The sequence below is a fragment of the Saccopteryx leptura genome, chromosome X (assembly GCF_036850995.1).
Source record: "Saccopteryx leptura isolate mSacLep1 chromosome X, mSacLep1_pri_phased_curated, whole genome shotgun sequence".
Taxonomy (NCBI): domain Eukaryota; kingdom Metazoa; phylum Chordata; class Mammalia; order Chiroptera; family Emballonuridae; genus Saccopteryx; species Saccopteryx leptura.
Window position 1 is genome coordinate 4,334,914 of NC_089516.1, and position 27,649 is coordinate 4,362,562.

At 42.7% G+C, this 27,649-nt stretch overlaps 1 protein-coding gene across 6 annotated transcripts in view; it reads right to left on the minus strand.

Annotated features, from left to right (window-relative positions):
• Positions 1-10,198: 10,198 nt before the first annotated feature.
• MID1 (midline 1) overlaps positions 10,199-27,649 on the minus strand; it is a 338,615-nt gene continuing 321,164 nt past the window's right edge. For all 6 annotated transcript variants that reach the window (XM_066356335.1, XM_066356338.1, XM_066356337.1 and 3 more), the window contains 4 exons: positions 27,074-27,217; positions 20,710-20,871; positions 19,383-19,590; positions 10,199-14,171 (listed from right to left, as the gene is read on the minus strand). In XM_066356335.1, coding sequence (XP_066212432.1) covers positions 13,823-14,171; positions 19,383-19,590; positions 20,710-20,871; positions 27,074-27,217 — 863 coding nt within the window. In that variant the 3' untranslated portion in view covers positions 10,199-13,822. The remainder of the gene's footprint in view (positions 14,172-19,382; positions 19,591-20,709; positions 20,872-27,073; positions 27,218-27,649) is intronic.

Genomic DNA, 27,649 nt, shown 5'->3' on the forward strand with positions numbered 1-27,649 from the left:
AATTCTTTATTCTGGATTCAAGTTAGTATAAAGAAGGTGTCAATTTTTTTTTGATAAGTGGAATAAAGGACTCTTTCTCTTTTTCTCTCCCTCTCTCTCTCCTCTCTCTCTCTCTGTTCTTCCTCTCCCTCTCTCCTCTTTCTCTCCCTCTCTCCTCTTTTTCTCCCTCTTTCCTCTTTCTGTCCTCTTTTTTCTCTCCCTCCTCTTTCTCCTCTTTCTCTCTATCCTCTCCTCTCTCTTTCTCTCCCCCCCTCTCTCCTCTTTCTTTCTATCTCTCCTCTCTTTCTCTCACTCTTTTTCTCTCTTATCTCTTGGTAAACATCTCCATGACCTTAAGGTAAATAAACTAATGCTTTCTGTACATATTATTTTTGTTTTTCCTTTGTGCTATTCTTTAACTTCAAAACTTTCTGCAATAAACATATATCATTTTTTAAAATAGATAAAAATGCCTTTAAAAATGAAGTCTCTAATCCACACTTGGATTTCTAGCCTTTGTTAACAATCTTTGGACAATGTGAGACTTAGCTTTCTGATGAGAACACTAATGCTGTTGTAGCTCCAATGAAAAAAGTTCTTAGGGAAAATTGAATGGTGGATACAGAAAAATAATATCAGTTAGTTAATCATGAAAATAAAATTAGGGCAACATCCTAAAATTTGAAATGCCAGGGACCTGAAAAAAATGAACCTCCCACTGCCAGTTTTGAGTTATTTAATATATTCATTAAGGAACAATGGAGGGCAGGAATGGCAGTTGCTTTGAATTACATGCTATTTGGGATCAGCAACAGTGGATTAACAAGATTTTACTACATTTCAGATGTTTGTCAATGATTGATTGTCGGCATTCATATCTACATATGCTTACCAGGCTTTCAGGGCACAGGGTCTCTGAGACAGAGTTTATGTCTTTTATTGATCCTGTGCGAGGCCAGACCACACGGGAGAGCCCTAATATGTTGGCAGAGTATTTTGACCATTGATAACAATGTGCAGATTATTTAGCTCAGAATCCCAAGGCCTAGGTGGAAACAGCCTGGGAACAAAGTCTGCAAAGGCTTTTTATGACTAAAAAGCCCCAAAGCAAGCCTAGAGCTTTCCCAATCAGCAAAAGTACTTGGCTCCAGCCTGTCATTAAAAAGTAGGCATGGGCCCAGCGCGGGGCCCAGGAGAGCAGCCCCCTCCAGACCCACGAGCAGGCTTTCCCAAGCAGAGCAGGAAGCCCTGGTTGCAGGCCCCTGGCAGCCCAGCGGGCTCCCGGAGCCGCCTGGACGCCCGCTCCCACCTGGGTAAGTTGGAGAAGTGACGGCTTTCAGGCTGAGACCTGCAGAAGCAAAACTTCCAAATTCCCAGCCAAAGAACATAATCCTGAAGTGGAAAAACAAATGCAGTTCATACAAACTGAACCCAACAATTCCCTTTCCTCTCTGGAAAGGAACTGGTGGGAGATAGCTGGGGACAAACTTCTTCTATGGCAGAAGCCCGAAGAAACTCCGCTCGGCACTAACGAGGACAAAGGTTCAACCCGTCCAAGGGTCCCTCTAATTGGCGGCGCCCTCCACCAGGCTCTCCGTGCCATCACGACAGATTTCCTTTGGTTCTTAATTTTTGTTTAGCTTCTGGTTCTTTGACCAAGTGAAGCAATTGGCTTTCTTAACCAGAATTAAATTGTTAAGTCCCCATTGCACAAGGGAGGAAACGTTCTCAAGTAATTTTCATTCAGATGAAATGGGGATAAACTGGTCTTGAAATAGAAGGAAAGAATTAAAATAGTAACTCTATTCCCAGGTATGTTTTTCTCCCGTAGGAAACAGTGGTTTAAAGTTTATGGAGCAGGTTAATGAGTTGGAGAACCTTGCCTTTTGGCCCATGTCCTAAAATAAGACTTTTAAACACACTTCAAAAATATACAACACTTCTCATTAATGGCGAATAAAGAACTGGGTCTTGAATCAGGATGTAAAGGCAAAATGATTCATATATAATATGTAGCAGAAATGGGGTTTTTCAGAAATGAAAAATTTCATTGATTAAATGATTCCTGAACACCGAGGGCATTTATTTTGCTTTCCTTTTCTTCTTTGTGTTCTTTGATATTTTTCAAACATTTCTTCGATAAATATATATTATTAGACTGGAGAAAACGGACTAAATTTGAGAGTTGAAAACTTGATGTGATTTAAAGAGGACCTTTCAAGAAGTAGAGCTGCCTTCAACAGTCTGTAGAAAGGGAAAATGAAAAATGTGTGGCTTTGCTTGAAGGTCAGGGATGGATTGGAGGACTTTTAAGCTTGTTCTTTTATTCTAATTTGGTTTCTTTTTTATGGCTTCAAAGCAGAGTCTGCCTTTGTCTCCTTTTCTACTCTTAATTTAATGAGAACGAGTGTAACTTGAAAAGCATCTATTGACTTGTGGTGGCTTAGTTTTCATTCAGTTGCATCTCTTGGACCATCTAAATGAGCACATCGCTTCTGCTTCTCTTCATTGGGGTGAGCTGCTGGGTGGGAGGTGCTATCAATCTCTGGGTTACAAGACAGCAAATGAGGGTGGGTTAGGCTTAGTTACCGTATTTTCCTGTGTATAAGACGCTCCCATGGAGAAGACGCACCTTCATTTTGGGGCCTGAAATTTGAAAAAAGAAACGTATTACATAAAGTTATTGAACTCAAGTTTTATTTATCATAAAATTCATACAACTCCTCATCACTGTCAAAACTCCCATCCATTAGCTTGTCCTTGTAGGAAAATGGCTGAGATTAAATTGCAGCCTTGAGACAAGACTCTGGTGCGGACTTCCGAACGCCAAGTCCTGCGGGGGCAGAACACTGCCCCAGCAAGCTCTACCGTGATTGTTTATAGGGAGCGGCTGATCTTGGTAGCCATTTCCCTCATGCCTGGGGAGCGTTGGTCAGTTATCTTTCTCTGCACCTGAGTCCATTGTAGACTAGTTTGACCCAGGCTCTGCTATTTTGCTTGATGAGCAAAGAGACCAATAAATATGACGAGGCTGCAGAGATTTGGGCTCTCAGTCCTAAAGGCTGGGAGTCCCCTGTACCCATCTTTTCTCTATGCCGTGTCTTGTGTGATTTTTCTTAAGTCCTGCAGTGCCTTCCTTTTGTGCACGCCCACGGCTGAGCTGGTCTTGGCATGTCCTCATCTGTGTCGAGTCACTGTGTTCATATGCTGCCTCGTCCTCAGTTCCATCTATGGCATTTGAAATGCCACAACAACTGTATAAGACGCACCCAGTTCTTAGACCCAAAGTTTTTGAAAAAGGATGTGTCTTATACATGGGGAAATCTGGTAGTTATCTAAATCTTTTAGATATTGGAACAAATTTGAATTGAGTAACATATAAATCTAACATTGATATTCTCCCTTCATTTCTTTTTTATCCTTCTATTTTCTTTTCTTCCTCCATCTCTCCTCTCTTCCCTCCTTTTACTCTCTCTGTTCCTCCATTTCTTCTTCACTCTCTTCCCTTCTTCCTCCCTCCTTTCTTCCCTTTATCCTTCCTTCATCCATCTACTGAAGGCATACAACAAACTAGGAGCAGTGTTAGGCACCAGAGATATTAAAAAGTAATAAGCACAATCCTTACCTTTAGAAAGCTTACATTTTAAAAAAGATTTTACTTATTGATTTTACAAAGAGAGGAGGGGGAAGAGCGAGAAGTATCAACTCATAGTTGCTTCATTTTAGTGGTTCATTACTTGCTTGTCGTATGTATAGCCTTGACCGGCAAGCCCAGGGTTTCAAACTGGTGATCTCAGCATTCCAGGTCAACAATCGATCCACTTTTTAAAAAGAATTTTAAAAATTTATTTATTGATTTGAGAAAGGAGAGAAAGAGAGAGAACTGGGGGAGGAGCAACTATAGTAGTTGGTTCTCACATGTGCCTTGCCCAGGCAAGCCCAGGGTTTCGAACCAGTGACCTCAGCATTCCAGGTCAGCACTTTATCTATGCACACCACAGGTCAGGCTGAATCTTACATTCTAATGGGGCTAAAGCCTTCCGGTGGAGGCAGAAATGGGTGGGTTCTTCTGAGCTGTGTAAAGGAAGAGGGAAGAAAAGATATAATAGCTATACTGCGGGGCTACCTGTTCTTTCAAAAGGCAGGCCCCATATTCTATATAAAACATGTTTCCAGCTGTTACCAGAAAAACAAACAAAAAACTATTCTCTCGTTAGCCTAGGGAACACAAGCTTAATTTCCCGGCAGCAGAGCAATAGTGTGGCTATGACCAGAGGCAGTGTCTTACCTTGAGGTCTAATTTGGAAAGGGAGGGTGCTGGTATTTCCTGTGTTGCAAGGAAGTCTGGAATAATCCATTTTGCTGTGCAAAATAAGTATAGTAGTTTGAAAGCAAAGTAAATTCCTTTTAGGTATTTTTAAAAACACATACTATAAAGTCAATCTCTTTTTTTGCAGAAACAGCAATTTGTGTAGTATTATCAGCGAGTATACCAGAATTCCTCCAGCTGAATCCCAGGTATACTAGAGTCAGGTCTCTTGGGTAGTTGCCTATTGGCAGTTTCCAGATCCAGGGAGAAGCCGGATGTGTTTACTCTTCCACACCCCCGCCTCCTTCTTTCTTAATGGCACTGATAGCACACTGGGCACGCCAGGGACATTGGACAAGGGCTGCATTGTCAACAGACTCCCGAAGAGTGCCTCTGTGGCCTGGGAGCAAAGAGGAAGGGAGAGATATTGGCAGGAAGGTGACATGAGAGGAGTCTGTGGACAGAAGGAATGTTATAACGATAGAACATTGATATAACATTATAATGATATAACATTGGTATTGTGATTGAAGTGTTTGTATAGGCTAGAAGTTCTCAAACAGGAGTGACTGTGCCCCCCCCCCCAGGGGACATTTGGCACTGTACAGAGACACATTTGGTTGTCACAGTTGGGAGGGAGGTGCTAGTGATATCTAGTGGGTAGAAACCAGGGATGATGCAAAACATCTTATAGTGCACAGGACAGCCCCCTCAACAAGGAATGACCCAGCCCCAAATGTCCACAGGGCTAAGGTGGAGGACTTGTGCTCTACAGCAGGGAAAGCTGGGGAAAGACTGACAAATAATGAAAACAGGGCATCAAAGGAGTTGGTCCACTGGACAAGTGAGGTGAGGGAAAACAAAGTATTTATGGAAAATATATTCAACAGACACTGGCTTTCCTGTCCTGTGTGTCTATGAGGGTAGAAGATTATACTTGGTAATCTCATTAGGCTCAAAATACATAAGCAAACAATGTTTATAATATCCTGACTAAATTGAAAATGAAAACTTGACACCCAGGCTGTAATTAGCAAGAATGAACAACTTCCTTGTTTTTACCCAATTCACCAGGGCATTTTCACACTCAGCCATCTCATTTCCTTCCAGAGCTGTGAAGGTGTCATGATTTCAGTCTCCCTGCAGTGGAATTTTCCTGCAGCTCAGAGCGAGCCGTTCCACTTGGGTGATGTTTTTGACGGCTGTGCCTGACAGCGTCAGGGAAAATTGTTCACATTTGGGTCTCGGATGCTATCATGAGCTGAGCTCATTTTCCTCCCATCAGAGCTGTCCCTGAGGGCTTCCTGGTTTTAAGGGCAAAAACCTCAGGGAGAATGAGCTGCTTTTGAAAACTGGCGGCCCCAGCACGGGCAGTCCATCTCTGAAGTCATACAAACAGAAGCCCAGAGTGGTGCTCCTGTGTGGGCCCAGAAGAGTCTCTCTAGCCTGGTTCCCTGCAGGGAGCGGGGGGGGGGGGGGGGTCTTGGAGCTTCTCTGTGCTTACCCGGGAAGTTTCTGTGTGGCTATATGTAAGGACAATTGTACTTTCATCCCTTGCTCAACAAGTGATAGCATTGCTTGAACAATTCCACCAAGAAAAGATTGTCTGACTTAGAAATTTAAGAACTACATGTATTTCAGGGCCTAGAAACTGAGCTCAGGAGGAAGCAGGCAGCCTTCTGTTTTGGGCACCAAATCTAGAGGCATTGCTTAATGAGAACTGCCTGTCTGGTGGGATCAAGGGCTTGGGCTCTGCAGGCTGGTTGGCCCCCATGAACTCTGGGGTTGAGGGTTCGTGCCCTGACACTTCTGCTTCCAGTCAATCATTTGAAGTTTCAAACATCCCCCAAATCGCAACCTTCTCCATTTCAGGATGTCCTGAATGCCAGGTCTGGAATGTGGGGAGGGAGCAAGAGGCAACCGATAACAGATGCTGTGATTTGGACACCTCCCCTCCTTTCTCCGTGCAGACTAATTCTCCAGGGGCTAAAGGTCAGAAGCCGTGATTGGACTCGTTGTTCCACACTGACAGCTGGATGTTCATGTTTGTCTGTGTCTTTTGCTGTTTCTGAACCTGGCCACACCAAGCAGGACTCACCCCAAGACTTGACATGGGAATTTAAACCAAGGCTATTCATCTCTGTCACTGGCTGTGATAACTTACTTATCGGGTACTAACAACACACTTCAAAATGCAGTAGCCCAGCTGAAAGGCTGCATAGCCAACTCCATTGAGATAGGCCCGCTTGAAGATTTCCAACTCCAGTGCCTGTTTTCTCAGCTGACCCTGTCACTGCTCTGGCTCTCATGCTTTGGGGCTGAAAGCAGACGGGGATAGGGAGGAATTATACTTTATTTATTAAGTGAACTGACTCTCAGGATATGTTCATTGTCTGGGTGTCTACTTTGTCAGCTGTTAATACAACCACTCCAGGTTTCTTTTGATTAGTGATTGCATGCTGTATCTTTTGTCATCCTGTTACTTTTCATCCATCTATATCTTTCTTATTTAAAGTGAGTTTCTCGTAGATTAAATATAGTTTAGGATAGATGAGCTTGGGGTTGTTCTTGAGTCACTGTATCTTTGGGGACATAGTTGTGACTTCTTTGTTTATTTTATTTTATTTTTTTATTTATTCATTTTAGAGAGGAGAGAGAGGGGGAGAGAGAGGAGAGAGAGACAGGGGGGAGGAGCTGGAAGCATCAACTCCCATATGTGCCTTGACCAGGCAAGCCCAGGGTTTCGAACCGGCGACCTCAGCATTTCCAGGTCGACGCTTTATCCACTGCGCCACCACAGGTCAGGCGACTTCTTTGTTTAAAGGGGCTGCAGGGCAGCAGATCTGGGGACATGGGGACAGACTGAAGTGAGGAAGGAAACGGCTAAGTCACCCACACACAGAAGCATGGCTGCAGCACCCACTTGGTGACTTAAGGCCAAGTTGTGCAAGAAAGCAGCATAAGTATTGGGTGAAATTCTAAGGGAGGGCTGCCGCCACCTGTGACGTTCAGAGTACGCGCTGGAGATGGTATCAGAGGGAGTTCAAGGACAGAGAACCCAGCTACCGAGACAGAATGAGAGCGGAGGCTGGGACTCTGTGATAATGTCGTGAATAGGGCATCTGCTTTCTGGCAAACTGGGTAGAACTGTCAAGGTGGTGGGACATCAAGGTCAGGGGGCGCCTTCTCCAAGACCGAAGTCGACAGTGGAACCTTAAAGCCCATTTTATTTGCCCTGGATTGTGTGGGATGTGGGCTGAACGGACAGTCACATTAAGTGCAACTCTGATTAGTTGGTTATGGCAGCAGAAGGGACAGAGGTGAGAAAGCTCGGACTTGGAGCTCATGTGTAGGTGTGGAGAGGAGTCAATCAGTCAAAGGATATTTAAGAGGGAAAATCAAGAGGAGTTGGTGCTCAACTGGACATGGAGGCTGAAGAGGACGTCAAATGTGAACTTCTGTTTTTTGATTCATAAAACTGGCTGGATAAGGCAAGGTTCTGGGGAGAGATTGCAAGTGCAGTTTTGGACATGTCAAATTTGAGGTGCTCTCTAGGCATCCCAAAGGTCAGTGTTTGGGGCCGAGCTCAGCAGAGGCGTACAAATTCATTTGGGGGGGGGGGTGGCAGCTGCACAAAGTGCTGAGGGAGGAGATGGCATGGATGACACTAAGAAGTGATTAGGAAGGAACTGAAGTGGTCAACATCTCAAAAACTGCTGTATGTCAAAATAAGGCCAAACACTGATGGGAACATGTACTGATGTGGACACTTGTCCGCATCGGCGAGTCTGAAGCCCCAAACGCCTGATGGAGTGTGGGGAGGGACAACGAGAGGTGCGGACACAGAAGCAGAACCTCTGAACAGCCTTCGAGGCACCTGACAGAAAAGAGGCGACAGGGCAGACGCTGAAGGGCAAGTCAAGGTCAGGGAAGGCGTGAGACGAGCTTTATTATCTGAAATGCTGTGCTGAAACTCAACAGCTTTGAACATAATCAAAACCCGAGCTTTGAGAATAAATAGACTGTGCAAAAGAACTAGTGTTCATTAAATCATTTTTTGTCTCTCCATAATTGGTAATTGGTTTTTGGCTATGACACATTTGCTTGTTAGTTGCTGTGCTTCCTATTTAATCGCACTTTTTATAATTCTCTTAGAACATGGCTAAAAAGGATGCAGAAGGAGACCCGAATGCCTTTCCATATTAGGGCAGGACAACTACAAGTCCTCGGCCCATTTATTTTACATTCTTGATCGAGCATCGTACAGTGAGAATGGCACTCTTGTGAAAAGGGTTTGGCAAGTTCCACATCTCCCTTTTTATGCTCCAACTATAATCATAAGCAACTTCAACATATTTTACTTCTATATTTTAAAAAGAAGGTACGCTACTCTCTGGAGTGTATGGCATGCCCCTCCAGGTGACTTTGAAAGGTGATTAATTACAGCAGTGTCTGTTCAGTTTCAAAGTTCAAATTAAACGTACTTCAAAACTCTTATTAAAGAGAATATATTTGACACACCTGTCACTTGTGAGAAGGGCTGATTCAAATCAAAATTAGGGAGGTGGCAAAGCTAATCATTAGGACTGGCACACCCTACTCTGTTGAATGAGAGAATCTTCTAATAACCCTTGAGCGGCCCTGTCTTAGGTACTCAAATTCTCTACAAGTTCTGTGACTTCAGAATTGATGTGATTCAAAGTCGAAAAGGAGTTGAGAGCTCAGAGGCCCCAAGCCAGGAGGGGACATGACGGAGTTGTCAGGGCGTGAGCGCGCAGAGCACACTCCGAGGGCCGTCTTTCTGCCAGCCCAGTACAGCGTCTGCTCTAACAGGGATCGGCAAAGCCGTGCATGCGCCAGATGCAGCCCCACGCCTGTTTGTAAAGCTCAGTTGGAACGCAGCCTCACTCATTCAGTTCTATCCTCTGGAGCAGCTTTCACTCTCCAGCTGGAGCTGAGTAGCTGCCAGAGACGGTCTGGCCTTCAAACCCTAAATACTTACTAGCTGACCCTTACAGAAAAGGTGCAGAGCCTGCGACTATAGTGTTGGCTGCCAATCCTGGCTGCACTTTAGAATCACTTCCAGAAATGTACCGGGTGCGGGGCCACGCTCTCGACTTCAGCCTCAATCTTTCAGGATGGGGTCCAGGAATCAGTGATAGTGAACAAGGCGGTTTTAATGCTCAGCCTGGTTCAGAATCAGTACATGACATCATGCTGCTTCTACAGCACATTGCCTTGAAAACACATTTCAGGATCTAAGTGCATTTTTATATGGGATATGAGACTGGATACAGCAGGGCTCTGAAAAGTTTTGATTCTCCAAGGAATTCCTTGGAGGCCTTGTTAGAACTCTGCTTGCCGGTCCTGCCCCTGAGATTCTGACCAGTAGGTCTGGGCTAGAGCTGCAGGACTGGCGTTTCCCACCAGCTCACAGCGATGCTGATGCTGCAGACCCATGACCACAGTGCACAGCGCTTAGACCAAAAGGGTCTGCATCGCCAGTGAGAGGAAGCAAGTCCCGTGAGCTGGGAAGTTGGGGATAGATTTATGGCCCAACTGCTGAGATCGTTCCAGGCAGCACCATAAAGACCCCCACTCTTCTGCTCCAATCATCCTTGTCCTCCCCTCCACCACTCCACCTAGCAGGTCTCCATCCCCCTACAGGTTCTCTTTTATTGTGTTTTTAAAATCCCTGGGTACTATTTTGAGTCTTGCAAAATAACTATTTTGAATGAAAAGAGGAAGGACGGTAGACGTGAGCAAATTTCAGGCATAAAGGAAAACAGATTATATGTTGCGAGGTCGACCAAAAAGAACAGCAGGAGTTGGATAAATATTTGTGTGGAAATCATGAATGAGAAAACACAAAATGATGAAAAGGCAACAGATAGGCAGGGACAGAGGGTCTTGGAACCACACAAACGATTTTATTTTGATCCAGAAAGCAACAGCAATGGAGAGTAGTCGGGGCTGAGGGAGGGCTTGGCAGTGTGACCGAGTACCAGGGACTGAGTATGTCCGGGTGGAGTAGCGCTGAGAACTGACTTCCCTTTTATAAACCCAGCAAGTTACAACCGGACCTTCATGACACTAGTCAGTGGATTTCCGTTTACACGGGCTTAGATTGCTTTGCAGATTTTGGATTTTGTAATGACTTTGTAAATATTTTTGAAAGTGAAGGAGTCCACTGCAGTGAATATTTTTGTGTCTCCTATTCTTCTCTTTTTGATATATCAGGCATTGAATCAGTTACAGAAAAAGTAGAAAATATTTGTGAGAGTTTTGCTTTAAGACATCCCCAAAGAACAAGTTTTTCATCTGCAGTACTAATATTTTGAGCTGGACAATTCCTTGTCGTAGGGCGCTGTGCTGTGCATTGTAGGGTATTGAGCAGCATTCCTGGTCTCTACTCATTAGATGCCCGTAGCGCCTTCTCCCAAGTTCGAACAACCAAAAATAACTGCAGACATTGACAAATCTCCCCTTGTTGAGAAGCACTATTTTGAAAACCACCTCCCTCCCCCGTTATTGTCTTTGTATTCTCTTTAACATTTTATAAGATAGATCATCAACTTCCCAACACCAAAAGCACATGTAATTGAGCAGATATGCGTGTCTCTGCAAGCGATGCATATGTGCCCAGAGCCAGAATGGAATTCAACGTTCACTGGAGGGCGCTGGGTTGGTTCCTCAGGAAGTTTAGGGTCAATATAGCAGTACCGTAATCAAATGCCTCTATCATCTGCCCTTGACTCTTCTCCAGCAGAAAACATCTTAGTATTTTCAGTCAGTCTTGAAGTCATTTTCTTTTAAAGCTGGAAAGAAAATCTTCATCCAAGCCCACTGTCACCTTAATCCATTTAGATTCCTACTTGAATTACACGGCCAGTCACTTTGACATTGGATCTAGGTTTCTTCATTTGTATCCACCAAGGACAGAGGTGCCATGTTTCTGAGTTCTGTTACAAGGCCTGGCTGTGTAACTTGTGAGGCCCAGCACAAAATGAAAATGCAGGCCTTCTGTTCAAAACGTATTAAGAATCTCAAGATGGCAACAGCATTGTTCATGTGAGCATGATGTCAGACCTGGTGGCCTCGGCTAGCACTGCATCAATTTTGTTGTAGTAATTGAAACTGCCATCTCTTTCTCCCCTGAATTACAATGCTTTCTGTCAAGCACGGAGCTCAAAAACAAAATTCTGTGACCCTAATTGACTGAAAGACTTGTACTGCAGCGAGTGTATATAGTATATATTTTTTAGACTTTCAAAAACAAATCCACACGGAATCTTTTCTACATCATTACAGTGATGAAGGTAAACAATGTGGACTTTCACCATATACATATTTTCTTGTAAATATGACAACACAAAGTAACTGCTATTATCCACAGTGTTCTTAAGTTAGCAAAGAGGGAGACTTCCACAACAAATAATAACATCACCCCTTGTCCTTACAAAAATAGTCAAAACTGAACCCAAACAACTTGCAGTGAAGATTTGGGTAGTAGTTGCTTTATATTGAAAAACATTATATTCATGAAACATTGTCCTCCTGGTAAATGCTTTACATTAACATCATAAGGCAAACTGTAGCATTTAGTGGTACCTGGAGACCACGAGTTTTAGACCCATTTATTTCAAACCTGTTCATATACAAAGTGCATTAAAATATCCATTATCCAGCTACCAAAAACAGTATGTAAAAATTACTAAGACAACACTTTCAGTTTATTCTGGGAAGGCAAATACACATTATTTTTATTTTGTAAAAAGTCCTATTAAGTTTCCAAAGAATGATTCATTTTTTTTCCATTGAGGTGTGCATCTTTTAGGTGTGAAATTGTCCTAAGTAGCTATCAAAATATTCATCTGGGTATAAATAATATAGTAAATATATAGACTCTATCTGGTAAGAAAAGGGAGAGCGTCTGCCTGTGGAGACAGAGGCTCTGGGAAGCCACGTGTGAAGTCCAGACGTGAATTCACATACTGTGATGCTGAGACAGTGGGTCTGTGGAGGGAATGTAGGGGCACAATTGGTTGATTTGATAAAATCACTAAAAACAATGCCTAAATACACCAGTCCATACAGTCAAAATGGCTAACCCAGTAGACCAGATAAATATTTTAGCAAATGAAACGATTTATAGGTGTCATGCCCTTCATCAAAGTAGAGCCAATGCCAGATTCCAGGTCCAAGAACTGCTTGAGAAAGCCTCACATCACAGACCGTACCGACACGTCAGACCAGCATGCCAAGAATCCCACCTGATAGTCTATTAGCAGGGTCTATTGGCAGATTCCAGTGTGGGAATAGCAAATTTGTGTGTGTGTGTGTTACAACACTATGGCAAACTACTCTAGAATATACAGAGGGACTTCTACATTTCAAGATGTGTTTAATAAAGGTCAGTTTATAATAACTTTTGAGGCACGTATACTAGTGAATAGTACTTTATGCAATGTTCCTTGTCATTACCAACTTATAAATATTAAGTGTTTTAGAAGTAACTTCTACTTGGACATGGTAATGGAAGTCAGTTTCGTGTGCTGATGTCCTGGAGAGCAAAATCAATGCACAGTGGCACTGCCATTTGTGACAGATAATGGTTATTTCCTCAGCTCCAGTGACCAAAAAAAAAAAAAAAAAGTCTTTGTGGGTGGGGGATAGGACAGCTCTTCAACGTAATGAAGAAATTTCACAGGCTTAAAGAAACTTTTAAAAGGAAGCATGAAATAGATTTATATCATGAAATAGAATCCTACGTCTGATAAAACACAAACCAGCTTGAATTTCTGAATAATCAGTAGGATTCAAAGTGACTATTTTCAATTGCAATCTCATTCTTAACATTCTCCCAGAACCCTTAATCCTGGGAAGAGCAGGGCAAAATCAGGACGAAGGTTTCCGAACCCTTCTTTTCTGCATTATCCCTCCAGCCACCGGGAAATTAGCGACTCAGCCGTGGCTGATTCTGAGCTCCGTGGCCAATTCTGCCCATTCTCTCTCTTGCTCTCCATTTTAGTTGATCTAATCTAAAGCTTCTGACATCACAGTTAAAACATCTCAAGAAAAACCAGAGTAACAGACCTTATTTACTTCCCTACTAGGTTCAAAACTAGGCTTTATTTTGAAAGTAGCTGCAACTCTGCCATGCACTGTTAGAGACCATGATGAAACAAAGGTTACGAAGAGCTGATCAACGTATGGGCCTTAATGTGCAAAACCAAATCATTCCTGAAAGGGCTGTAATCCCGGTTCTGCTTCTTTTATAAATAAACTATAATTTTTCCTGTAAATACAAAACATTTTTGAAGAAATTATTAAAGACTTTCGTACTTAACACGAAACACAGTAAAAAGGAGGGGCAGGGAATCGCCTGTTTTGAAATCTATCTTAGTGGATTTCTGGATACTTTTTGGCGAGATTTAATCACAATCTATAAGCCTGCACTTTCTCTGTCCCCTAAATGGTGGCCAGGAGCCAGACTTTCTATGCCCCAGAAAGCACCCCCGCGTGGCCCTGCCCTCATGGCAGCTGCTCTGTGCAGTCCAGATGGTCTGGGATGGGAAGCCCCGTTATAATGGTCAGACATTTATTCCACACAGTGAACGTGGGACACACTGGCTGCGAGAACGTGACGTCGAAGGTGTAGAGGTGGATGGAGTTCAAGGCATCGTAGAAAGCGACGGAGCCGTTATCATAGTCTAGCAGAATGCCGACGCGCCGGAGGTGGGGGGCTGGCTCGATGGGGACTTCCTTGCTGTTGTGTCGCACCACCCAGTTGTTGTGGCAGCGGCACAGCGCCCAGGAAGCGGCGTTCTTCCCAATCCACTCGTGCTTTGGGGCTGATTTGTAAGCAAGGCCAATAGCATACCTGCAGAAATAAAAGCAAAGACAATGAGCATGTCGCACATGTACGTGAGATCCTTTCTGTGGTCCTTGGATCACGAGGACATGATCCTCTGTTGTCCCTGTTCATTGTCCCTGTGAAAACTTGGCAAGAGCCTGACACATGTCCCTCATCTCCCCTCCCAAACACACAGTGGGCAGAAAGAGACCAATGCACTGACCCACACCCGTTTCAGCCCTAACAGTACAAGAGAACTTGAACTCTGTTTGCTGCCTTTTTTTTTTTTTTTTTTTTACCCTTATGAAGACCCACACAATGAATCTTCTAGACCGGCACTGTTCAATAGAACTTTCTGCAATGACTTAAATGTTCTTTTCTGTTCAATATGGTAGTCAGTAGCCACTGGACACTTGAACTGTAGCTGCTAAGAATAAGAAACTAAACTTTAAATTTACTTTTAAGTAAGTGGAACGATTTGAAAGCCCGTGGTCACATGACCAGCACCACCCTACACTTTTCCTTTTGGCCGTTGAGTTTTTCAACTGACGCCATGGCTGCCATTGCCCACAACCTCAAGTGCACTTTGCGGAAGGCAAGCATGGAGAATGATTTTCTTTATGGGGGTAAGTTCCTCGTGACCACTCAGCCTGTTTTCTCATCTATATAAAACAGGGACAATGACAGTCTCTATCTCTGAGGGTTATTTTGAGGAGTAAAGAATATATATAAAATCCTGTGCATAAGGCCTGGCACGGAACATTCAGGAACTGTTATTATTTTTGCCCAATGATACATTACTAATAAGTAACAGATTCAGAATTTAAACCCGGGATGACTCAAAAGGCCACAAACTTACACAGCATCCTCTAATGCCTTCCCTCACCAGAAAGTATGTCATTCATCACTGCCAAGAGTCATTCTGCTTATAAACTTATAAACTACCACATTTTACAATTTTTATTTAGAAAATTAAATTTAACAGGGTGACATTGATCCATAAGAGAACACAGGTTTCAGGTAAACGTTTCTATAGCAGATGGATATCCTGGTCATTCTAAATGTTCTCTTGCTGCTCAAAAAAATGTTAGAATTCTTTCTGCAATGTTCTAAGCTTCTTAATTTCTTTTTCACCCACTGAGCTATGGCTCCGTAACATTTGTAGTATTTCAGTTATAAAGATAAGCAAAACCCATCGTTCTTAATAAAGAGTGAATGATTCAGACTTCAACTTTTTAATATGTTATAGCAGAAACTAGTCTAACTAGATAGTGGCATATGGTACCATAGCCAATGTAGAGAGAAAAACTTCATTGCTTTCTGATAAAATGACATTAAAAAATATATTGGGTGTAAAATATACCTTAAGAGTGGTGTGTTCAAAAATGAATATAACATGCCATGGTTGAATTAACAAAGAGCGTGGAATTAATAATCTGTTGGCCATCAATTCAGCCTCCCCTCGTCCTGCACAGAAATCCTGCCCTATGTTACAGGGAGAATCCTGGGGGTGCATTTTCCAGATCCTCTTTCCAGTAGGAGTCTAGATCACATTCTGCTGCTGTGGCTACCTTGCACAACACCCAGAAGTTCTAGGAAGAGGGGAGACGCTCTTTTGCAGACAGTAGACAGCAGAGGTAAGGTTTATAGAAGCTCTGGGCACACTTGCCTTTGGGCTGTGGGTAGCCTTCTGGCCCCCCCAGCATGCTACGGCTGCAAAGGCTATGCCCCCCAGCCCTTCCCAGGCTCCCTGTGGTTCCCTTCCCCCTTGCGGTGCCTAGGGGGACTTCCGGTTTTTGTTGAACCTTAACTGAGACAGTATGGAGAGGTGTTTGTTTCGTGATCTTTGTATTTTCCCTATAGACATTCTCTATGTCCTGGCAGATACCATCACCATTTTTCAGCTAATTTGGAACCTACATTTGCATCACATATGTCTTTAGTGTTTCTTTCTTTTTTTTTAAAAAAAAGATTTTATTGATTGATTTTACAGAGGAAAGGTGGGGGGTGGGGTGGAGTGAGAGGTATCAACTCACAGTTGCTTCACTTTAATTACTTATGGATTGCTTGCCGTATGTGCCTTGACCGGGCAAGCCCAGGGTTTCAAACAGGGGACCTCAGCGTTCCAGGTCAACACTTTATCCACTGTGCCACCGCAGGTCAGGCAGTATTGTTTTCTTCTTGCTGCTGCACACCATTTTTATTTTATTTTTTATTAAAGAACTTTGATATTTATTTCCCATTTGAATCTTAATTGAACCCCCCTACGAAGTAGCTGCCACAGGTATGACTGACTTCATTCAGCAAATGGAAAAACATAGAGTAGGTTAAAATTAGGAGCAAAATCCAGGATCTCACTCCTTCCCCTTGACTTCTGGCCCAGTAATCTTTGCATGAACTCACATTTAGTTAACACCATTTCATAAAACACCAAATGCACATTAACAGTATTACAAAGTACTAAAATAATTACGTGTATAGTCCATTAAGCAAAGGAAAATACCATTATTTTATCATTAATCTGAAAAACTATGCACATATTTCTACTGCACTTGAAAGGAGCAGGCAAAAGGTAATGTTCCATTAACTTCCACAGTGAGACTCGGAGAATTAAAGATGTATAAAAAGTATGTTTCTCAGAGCAATATTAACATGCCCCATTGCATGGATCATAACGTGCATGCTAATTTAAAGTCAAGACTATATTTCATGAGAAAATGTGTCATTAGCTGTTGTAAATCAAGGCATCACAGGAATTTGATTGTAGGGGTCACCCCTTGCTCACTAATACCTCCCAGGAAATGTTCAACTATGTTCTACATGAGAATTTTTCTGAAATTGACACAATCAGGTTTGTAAAAATCCAAAGTGTGGCAATTAATTAAAAAAATTTTCCCCCCATGAGTTGGTTTTGACATCTGGAGGGTGTTTTCAAGGTAATGCTGATCTGTGTTTATATAACTGAAGTGGTCTGGTGGAATTTCCCGCACCATTCATCAATGGGAATGAGATCATAATGATCAGGTATCATTTATCATAAATAATTATTAATGGGCTTGTAATTATTTAGACACTGGATTCCATCCCAGATTAATACAGCACGTTAATTAACTAGAAATGTTTGCTTTTTTGCACCTGCAAAAATTCATTGTATTTTCCTTTGGGCTTTTATCTTGCCCCAGTGTAGTGAGAAACTGTAAATGCCAGTCTGGACCAGAGCCGAGTGGGCGGCAAGGATTTGTTCTCCACCCCCCCCCACCCCCCCCACCCCCCCCCCCCCCGCAGGATGTTGGAACAGGAAAAATTCTGGGCAAAGAGAATTGTGAGGGTCACAACGGAAGAAAACCTCCTTGGTTGGCCAATATAGGTACCACTGTTGGGAGAAATGAGACCCCCAAGCTTGGAATTTCACTTAGATTTCAGTTGACTTGTACCAATACTAGAAGGCACTTAATCACACATTATCTGCATACATTTGAATTGAAAGTTTTTTAAAAAAATAAAGTGTGTTAGCACCCTTATCTCAAAAATAACATTGTTATAATACTCATCCTCTTCAGGTTATGCATTTTTTTAAAGCACGGATCAAGCCACCACTCATTAAGTACACCACTGTAAGACCTAAAGAGTAATATAATGTGTGAAAAAAGAGCATGTCGGTTAAGAGCAGGGATCAGCAAACTACAACTCGCAGGGCAAGTCTGGCCCTCAGCGTATTTTTGTACACGAAGTGTTATTGGTGCATGGCCACACCCATCCAGGGATGATGTATGGACTATGGCTGCTTTTCCACTACGAGCTGAGTAACTGTGACAAAAATCACCTGGCCTGCAGAAGCGGACATCAGCTCGCCAGCCCTTTACAGGCAATGTTTCTGGCCCGCTGGTTCACAGCCTGCACTCTGACTACAGGCTGCCTAACTCTGCTACCCATGAGCCCTGTGACCTTGAGCAGGTGCCTAAGTCACGCTCTCTGGAAAATGGGAAACTAGCATCTAGCTTTGTAGGGTGTTAGGATAACGAGCCAAATGCTTAGACTAGCACCTGTGCTGGCTGAGGGCTGGCTAAGTCAGAAGGAAAGAGCTCCCTTTTTGAGCACTAGCAGCCGGGTATTCGTGAGCGAGCCAGCTGGAGTAAGGTGGGTATTTTGTGGCTGTGAAACAGGCAGGGTCAGCTTTGTGAGTTTGCTGGGCAGGTAAGCTAACTCCAGCATGCACCGCACCCTGACCACCACCCTTAGACTTAGAGAAGTCTGAGGGCTTGAGCCCCTGGGCGGGATCCAACAGACTGCAGTGATTCCCAGCCCGCGGTCCCTCTGGCGCAGTCTAGAGTCACAAAACATATACGGCCCCAGAAATTAGATTTCTAAATTAGTTTTAGAGTAGGTATTGGCAAACTTTTTCAGTAAAGGGCCAGAGAGTTAATGTTTCAGCTCTGTGGGCCATAGGATTCTGTCTTAACTGTGCGACTTTGCTGTGCGGCTCCACAGCAGCCACAGACAAGCTGGAAGAGAATGGGCGTGGCTGTGTTCCCATAAACCGGAATTTACAAAAGCAGGCAGTCAGCCAGCTTTGGCCCAAGGGCTGCAGTCTGTGGTCCCACATCTTAAGGCATGAAAGAACGCTGCTGCCAGACTAGCTCTCCCCAGGGACAAGGATTCGATCATCTTAGCTGCAGTTCTTGCCATAAATAAAAATAATGGATGCACTTAAAACAAGTTATTTTTCGTATTGGCTGAATGGTAGATTAGATGATTGCTTGGCAAATATTCATTCCCTGTTCTCTCCTCCATGGGAGGAATATACTTCCCTGAACCATTGGCTTTGGGCTTGGCTACATGACAAGCCAATAAGAAGTTGTAGACATGTCCTTATCATGTGTCCTTGAGAAGGACATGGTCTACATAGCCCACATATGCAAAGAGACTGAAGAGGTGCACAGAACAGACCTAGATGCAGCCTACAAGCTTAATGCAGAACCTAGCTGAGGGTAACCTCACTCAGCTGACCCAAGAGGTGGGCATTCATGAGCAATAATAACTGATTATTTGAAGCCACTGAATTTTGGGGTGTTTGTTATGTAGCATGACTGTAGCAACAGCTGACCGATAAAGGTATTCTGCACATTAGTATTCTGCACATTATTTTTCATGATGGACCCTGGTATGGGTTGATGCTCTGACAAAGGATAGAGTGAGATGTGCTTTTTATAACTGAAGACAACAGATATAATTGCCTACCATGTGCTTCCACTTATGACCACTTCCCAGTAATGCCGGCCACTGTCAATGAACACATTTCCAGCTACGCCATAGCTCCCTTGGCTGGTGAAGCGTTCGGGTGTGTGACTCTTCTTGGATGATGACTCATCACGTTCTACTGTCAAGTTATCGTGAGACACTTTTAGCTTTCGATGTGCAGATTTGGGGTCCAGTTTAAAGGGCTGGCCTAGAAAAAGGTTTACAAAACAAAGAGAAGAAGAGGAAAAGGACTATTTATTTAATATGACCAATAACATCTTTTCAAAATTAGATTTTAAAAGTAGTCATGACATGTCTCAAAGATATAGTCTACAGAATTAACTTCAGGGAATTTATTTATTCATTTTTTCCAACTTAATCTCTGAAAAGATTTACCAGCAGAAACACAGAGGAGAAATTAGCTTCATGTTTAAGAGTATGTATGTTAAATAAGTATACCAGGAGTAAAATAAAAGTATTTGACTACTGAAATCAGGGATTTGGGTTAAACGAGGGCCCTCCTGGGGAACAGCTATTGATTGCCTGGCTGGCAACCCTACAGCCCGGCACTGGCCGACTCACTCCAGTTTGCTTTTGCATGGGAGGTCTTATGTAAAGCAATACCGTGTTCTATACCATAATATTTCTAGATCAAAAAGATGTAAAGAAAAAAGAGGATAAAACAAAATACATGTGGGCAGAGATAGGGAGAGAGATGACAGTGTCATGAGACACGTGGATAAACCAGATCATTCTTGTCATGGGGCTGTCCTGTGGGGGACATTTCCCACCATCCCAGGCCCCAAAGTACTAGAAGCCAGTAGCATCCACCTCAGTTGTGAAAACTAAAAGTATCTCCAGACACTGTTCAATGTCCCACCCTGGGGGCAGGGGGCAGAATTACTCCTGATCGAGAGCCACAGACCTAGGCAGATATCTGGAGTGAAATAAAGAATTCCTGAAGAAAAAGTTATTAATTTGCTAATCTGCAACAGAAACAACATTACCTGGCATTCACAGAGCCCCAGCTATATCACACACACACACACACACACACACACACACACACACACACACACACACACACCTTCACAAGAACCCCTCCAGGATTATTTAGTTTAAAAATCAAAAGTCTGAAGCCCAGAGAAGTTAATGGTCTCACAGTCCTTATGAGGACAGTCAGTTTTAGAGCCCAGAGATAGCTGAGGTAGCATCCACTCGTCGCCCCTGGCTGTCCGCGATGCCTGCGACAGAGGAAAGGAACAGAAAAGAGGACAGAGGCAGCTGAAAAGAGAGACGACAGCTCTGTGGGGCTTATGGCGCTTACTGTTCGTCTTCAGCTTCCCAGGCTCGCTGCTGCGGCTGCCCGCCTGGTTGATGGCCTTGACCAGGAAGATGTACTTGGTGCCGCTCTGCAGGCCGTGCACGGTGTAGTGGTTCTGCTTGATGTTGGGCACGATCATCCAGCTGTCCGCTGAGTTACACAGACCTGTGAAGCCAACCGGGTGGGGTGCAGTTCTTTGGCACAGGCAGGGGGCAACATTTGCACAATTTGAGGGCATGTGAACCACAAGTGGAGTGCTTTGTCACTTCTTAGGGAGACAAGCAATAAACTCAAGTGCTCAGTGTCCTGCCTCTCGTTGGTCAACCTATACTTACTATATATTCTTATTGGGTGCTCTAAAGGGAAAAACCACTTGAAATGATTGTATTGCAAATTTTGTTCAGTACGGATAGGAGCAGCCAAGGTGGTTCTGTCTGGGCCCTTAAGCACGGCTTATGTACTGATTCCTTGGCCCTACTCTCGTGACTGTCATTCAATGTCTATATCGCATCAGTGCCAAGCCTCACAGAAGGTGAGGAGAGGCTGAGTGATGTATGAGAAGTTGACTTTACTAATGCAGATGTAGTAGACTGCATTTCTGCCTCTTAATTCATCACCCTGCCTTGGATCCAGGCCTAAGTGACTTGGTAGTTGCTCCGTTAAAGAGATGGAATATGTTCCCTTATCACATGGCTTCAGATGGCCATTGACTGGCTTTAACCAATAGGATGGGGCTGAAATGTCAAGGTGCCAGTTGCAAGAGTAGGAACTGTAAGGCCTCGAGAGCGCCTTTGCCGTTGCCATGGGGACAACGTTCCCCCAAGAGCCCGCTCACCCGGACAGGAAGAGGCACGGGGAATGGCTTTTGTCCAGCTAGTGCAGGAGGGGGCCAGAAGGGACTGGCCAGCTCCAAGCTAACTGCTGACAGGGGGGCTCAGAAAAGAACATTGGAGTTGCTTGTGACCCAGCATTAGTGTGGCTGTAGTTACCCGCTTCAGGAGACCTGTTCCCAAGGGCACCCTGAAGCAGCAGCACCAATGGGCAGCTTAGGGCTGGGGTCTGAGAAGAGCACCACAAGGATTTTGACTTGCTGCGTCCCTAGAGTGGCTGCTCTCAGAGTCGAGTGGGGCTGCTACCCTGGCTGCCTTCTCCAGGATGTGGGTTGGGGAACAGGCTGAGAATTTATGATGCTTGGAAGAATGTGCAGGAAAAAGGAAGCCCGTTTTGTTTTGCAGCTGGCTGATGCTGAAAACATCTCTTTGGTACTGGATCCAACTCTCCTCTCTCCCCTCTCTACCCATCAATCTCCACGCTAATAGAACCTTTCCCAGCTCCCTGGTGACTGGGCTGTCATGAAGTTTCCTGACTCTGGTGAATTTCCTTCACCAGTTTTTGGTAGAGGGCCTGGCCCCTCCACTTCCTGAGGGGCTCTACACTCACCTCTCCATCCTTTCCTTTCAGTAGATTTGCAAGTCAAAGGGTTAGTTCTTTTGATCTTAAGGCAACTTATACCTTACCATACTCTCAAGAAGCGGTCCCTTAATCTTTCTTTGGTCTCACCTCTGAGAGGCTAATACAACATTTCTGTGGAAAGAGGTTCACATAGGCATATCCATACGAACCCACAAATACAAGCATAGCATTTCAAGGTATTCACATCCCGTGAATTCTGTCTTTAAATCCTACTAAATACTTTCTCCAACTTTCGAGTTGTTATTACTCATGGTAGTTTCACAGTTGAGAAGAACGTACAAGTATTTTGTCAATTGTGAAAATTCCCCTTGTATGATTTGTATCATGGGTGCACCATAATTTCAGACACACTTCAGTGAGTCTTTAAAATACATATACATGTGCTTGACTTTGTGAATTTCCTATCACCTCTTTACATTTCCTCCTGGGAACATTTTTGCCAGAAGGACGGCCAGACCGACAAAGCCAGCATGAAGGAAGGAAACAATGTGAGACGCCAAGAGACTGTGTGTGTGTTCATGGTTGGAGATACAGCAGAGCTGCGACGGCTCCGCTCGCCCCTCACCCGCCCCCAATTTCTGTTTCTCTCCAAATTATTGTGTAAGACTCAGAAAAACACCACAAAGAGTTTAGTAACATGGGACTCTCCCTACTACATATTGCTTTTGCTAATTTCTCACCTTACCTTTTCCTTGAACATAGCTGTAATAAACTCAATATTTCTGGATAGTGCCACAGCCAAATAGTAGATTTTGATCCAAGCAAAGAAGGGTCATTTTGAACTCTGAGCTCTGGGCCCCAACAAGCCTGTAACTGACTTTAGATATTTCATAATGAGAGTACAACAGCAACAAGACAAAAAACAATGAGTCCCTCTACTGCCGAGGAGAACCTCTTCACAGTCCCAGACCCTTGTCAACAGCGCTCAGGCATGGATGAAAACAATACCAGCATTCAGTACAATCAATGAAAATCCGATCAGTGTCACTACACTTACACTGTTCCCGTTTAATTGCATATGTTACAGTAAAATGACTATTGTGGTCAAAGAAAGCAAATGTAAAAATGTTTCAATAAACTTTACATCACTGTACAACCCAGAGCCGGGTTTAATGTGGTAGGGGACGGCTTTCAGCAACATCACAAAGCAGATGTCTGGAATCACTGCAGTCCAGCATCTTAACCCAACAAAGATGTCATGTTTCAGGGACCTTTTCCAAACAACAAAAGGGACCCTGACTATCTGGATTACTTTAAGAGGTCACTAATTTTTTCCTTGAATATTAAAAGAACAAAATGTTTATGAAGTAGTAAAATTTCATTGGCTCGCTTTACGTTGGGACAATGTACTCTCATGAATACTAACAACTATTACTTGCCAGGGTAATAATTGAGAAGTTGATTAAAAATGCCAAGAAAGCAACATTGACCACTTTCTTTTGGGGGCTGGAGCAGGTGGGGTGCCTTGGAGTGCACTGTTATTGCGTCGCTAGTGTTGGTCTGGCGCCAGGTCTTAACTTCCGACATACAGCGCCAAGCACCAGATTTCTCTGCCGCGATACCCCACTGTGTCAGGACTATTGACTGGGTTTTAGTCATCTCTTTATGAAACACCCATTAACCATCCTGAGTGAAACTTCACTTTCCTCCAAATTCATTTTCAATCATCTTTCAAGGTATTCTAACATTCACCTTTTCCAATTCCGCCTGAAGTATTAAAACAACAATGGAACTTGGAAGATAATTAGTCTGTGATGAAACTTAATTGAGTTTTTCAATTTTGTACATTTTTTCTCATTCACAATGGGTCAGAAGCATTTCCCTACATAATGCTGCTCATTACAAGATCATAATTACATTTGGGATTTCATAGCCTTGTATAACAACTGTCATCTTGCCATAAGACATTATGTAACATGGACTCCCTTCGAAGAGGTGCGTAACAGCTTCTAACATCCTTTGTTTAACAGATTGGACAGAAATGAACATTCTTTTCCTTCTCTATAAAAATAGGATATATGTGATAACTTTCATAAATATTTGCAAAACAACTAAAATAAATACAGATAACGTCTTTGACATAAAATCTTGAAGAAATGAATCTTTTGACTTTTTTTTTTTTAACAGAGACAGAGAGATTGATTCAGAGAGAGGGATAGACAGGGACAGACAGACAGGAACGGAGAGATGAGAAACATCAATCATTAGTTTTCGTTGCACGTTGCAACACCTTAGTTGTTCATTGATTGCTTTCTCATATGTGCCTTGACCGCGGCCTTCAGCAGATCGAGTAACCCCTTGCTGGAGCCAGCGACCTTGGGCTCAAGCTGGTGAGCTTTTGCTCAAACCAGATGAGCCCGTGCTCAAGCTGGCGACCTCAGGGTCTCGAACCTGGGTCTTCCGCATCCCAGTCCGACGCTCTATCCACTGCGCAACCGCCTGGTCAGGCATTTTGACTTTTGCTAAGAATAAAAATAGGTTGCTGGAGAAAGGCACTAATAGAAGATTTTAAATTATGAATTAAAAATAGTTTTGGATAAACATGGACAACATTGTAAAATTAAATACATATCTATTTGTTAATAAATCCATTAACATCTGTAACCATGAGTCTATTAAAACTAAAAAGTACTGTCATTAAGTTTGCATTAGACTGTATGAATTTAATTAATGGGAAACCTTTTATAACAGTGGTAGTCAACCTAGTCCCTACCGCCCACTAGTGGGTGTTCCAGCTTTCATGGTGGGCGGTAGCGGAGCAACCAAAGTATAAATAAAAAGATAGATTTAACTATAGTAAGTTGTTTTATAAAGATTGATTCTGCCAAACTTAGTGAAAATCCGACATAAAGTACTTGGTAACTAATTATTATTATATGCTTTAACTTGCTGTCACTCTGCTTTATAAATTTTACAAAGTAGAGTTACTTCCTTACTTTATAAATCACCATTACTATGGAACCGGTGGGCATTTAGAAAATTTTACTACTAACAGAGATACAAAAGTGGGCTGTAGGTATAAAAAGGTTGCCTACCCGTTTTATAAGATTTAAAAGCTCCATAAATATTGTGATGAGAATTCAACCCAGCTAACACTTTGATTTCAGCCTTATGGACCCTAAGAAGAAGACCCAGTTAAACTGTGCCCATGTAAATCCTGACCTATGGAAAGTTAAATAATAAATAGGGGTTGTTTTAAGCTGCTTAGTTTTGGAAATTTTTGTACATAGCAATAGCAAACTGATATAATTCTTCCTAGATTAAGCAAAAACAATTTCAGAGAAATATAACATTCCTTATGTGGACTAAAATGCCACCTTTAAGCATAAAATGACTCCAAATATTTCTTTTTCTGGTTACATTATTCACTCATCGATAGATGTTGCTTCTATCAATCCTCTGTGTGTTTTCAGAGAACCTTCTCTCTTTTTTGAGCGGGACAAAAAGCTTATTGACCCCAGTTCGCTTTTTGCAACAAATCATCCCTCCATTTTCTCTCTGCTCTTCTCAGACCTTCGTGCTGTCCTTTTCTGATCATCATGGGATTTCTGAGCATCTGTTGAATTTCATCTTTTTAAAATGAATGTTTGATACAATCTCTGGTAAGGTTTTTTTTGTTTTGTTTTGTTGTTTTTTTTAAAGAGACAGAGAGTCAGAGAGAGGGATAGATAGGGACAGACAGACAGGAACAGAGAGAGATGAGAAGCATCAATCATCAGTTTTTCGTTGCGACACCAGGCCAATTAGAGAGCAGAGTAGAGGAGAAGCTCGGAGAGGGGATATGAGGAAGACAGGGGAACCATTTGTTGGTGTTGGTCATTTATATTTCAGTCACTTAGAAGTGGGGTCTTTCGGCATCTCTCTTTTAACTAATCCTAAATCAAATTTCTATTTTAAGCCTCATGTGCCTCATTTACTGAGGCTAGGAAGGAACCATGTAGAATAATAAGAGAGAATAGGTTTATGCAATACGAGCACATCAAGTTGATATGGATTTGTACAAAACATTTCTTTGCTGAAAAGTGACTTCTACTTTGCTAAAGAAGTTTCAGACTTGCTCCCCTGAAGTGTCAATCCTTCTGGTCCTTTGCTATTTACTCAAGCCACTTTAAATAACCCTGTGGGTAGGAGAAGTATCTCCTTTGTTATCATCTCTCTGGCCAGCTACAGCTATGTGAGAGCATTGATTATCTCCGGTATCAAATAGGCTGTGGACCCCAGTGAGAGGGGCTTCTCTGTGTTTCAAGCAAGGTCTGAAATTCTTCCCAGGCCATGGCCAATTACTAACATTTCAAATGATGACCCTGCTCTCCTTCAAATAGAACTAGGTATCTGGTATGTTTTGGCTATTCATTTTATTATATCTTTTTTTTAATTGTGTAATAATACTCAGAAAAGTACATAAAATTAAGTATATGATATAATCATGAACTAATCAAAATGTAAGCAGAAAGTGCTGTTGACCCCCATATATTTCTTCCCAATGGTCCTACTCCCCTCCCATGCCAGAGGTAACCATCATCCTGACTTTTATTTGTAGTTCTACATGTATGTACGTATTGCTAAACAAAATAGTTTGATTTTTAAGTTATGAATGTATAAATGGAATTATACTGCATATATTCTTTTGTTTCCTGCTTCTATCTCTTAACAATATGTAAGATTCAATTATGTGGTTTGCTAGAGATCATTAATTTTCATTGCTATCTGGCCAGTAGTTTTTACTTGTATAGTACAAGACAAGTCAATGCTATCATCTTGTTGGTCAGGAAACACAAGTCACTAAATGTGCATTCTTTCCCTCCTTGTCATCCCTTAATCTTTAAATATAGAAATAGAATCTATCATAAAACAGGCATGAGACAGAGAACTCAATAGGGCATATGATACTCACTAACAACGTTGGCTTGTCCAGTAAATATGGTGTACTGGAGCTCGTAGGAAACCACACTGAATTCATCATCAGAGGTCCAGTGAACGGTGATGGTGTCATAGGAAGCTGTGCAGAGCTCTTCTCTAATTGTTGGAGGGTTAGGAGCTGTGGGCATTGGAAATATTCATCAGTGGAGACGCATTCCTCTCTCGGAAACATTTCAGAGATGTGTGACAGGCAAAGTGGACCTTTCTAAATGGGTCCGTCAGGACTACTATCCTAGAGATGGTGACCCCAGTCTGAAAATTTGGTTGGCTTGTGATATTTTAATGCATAGTGTGACTTCAACCTGCTGGTATGGACTTATCTCTGTTTATCCTGAAAGCATGCTTAGGAGATTAAGCAAACAATCTCCTCTATGAAAGAAAACATATTAAACAAAAAGTAAACAAGCTAAATTTTTGTAATTTCATCCACATTGGGGAAATGGCAAATTTTTTTGGTAAAGGGCTAGATGGTTAAATGTTTTAGGCTTTGTGGGCTCTGTTGCAACTACTTAACTCTGTCTTAGCATCATGAAAGCAGCCCATTTGTACT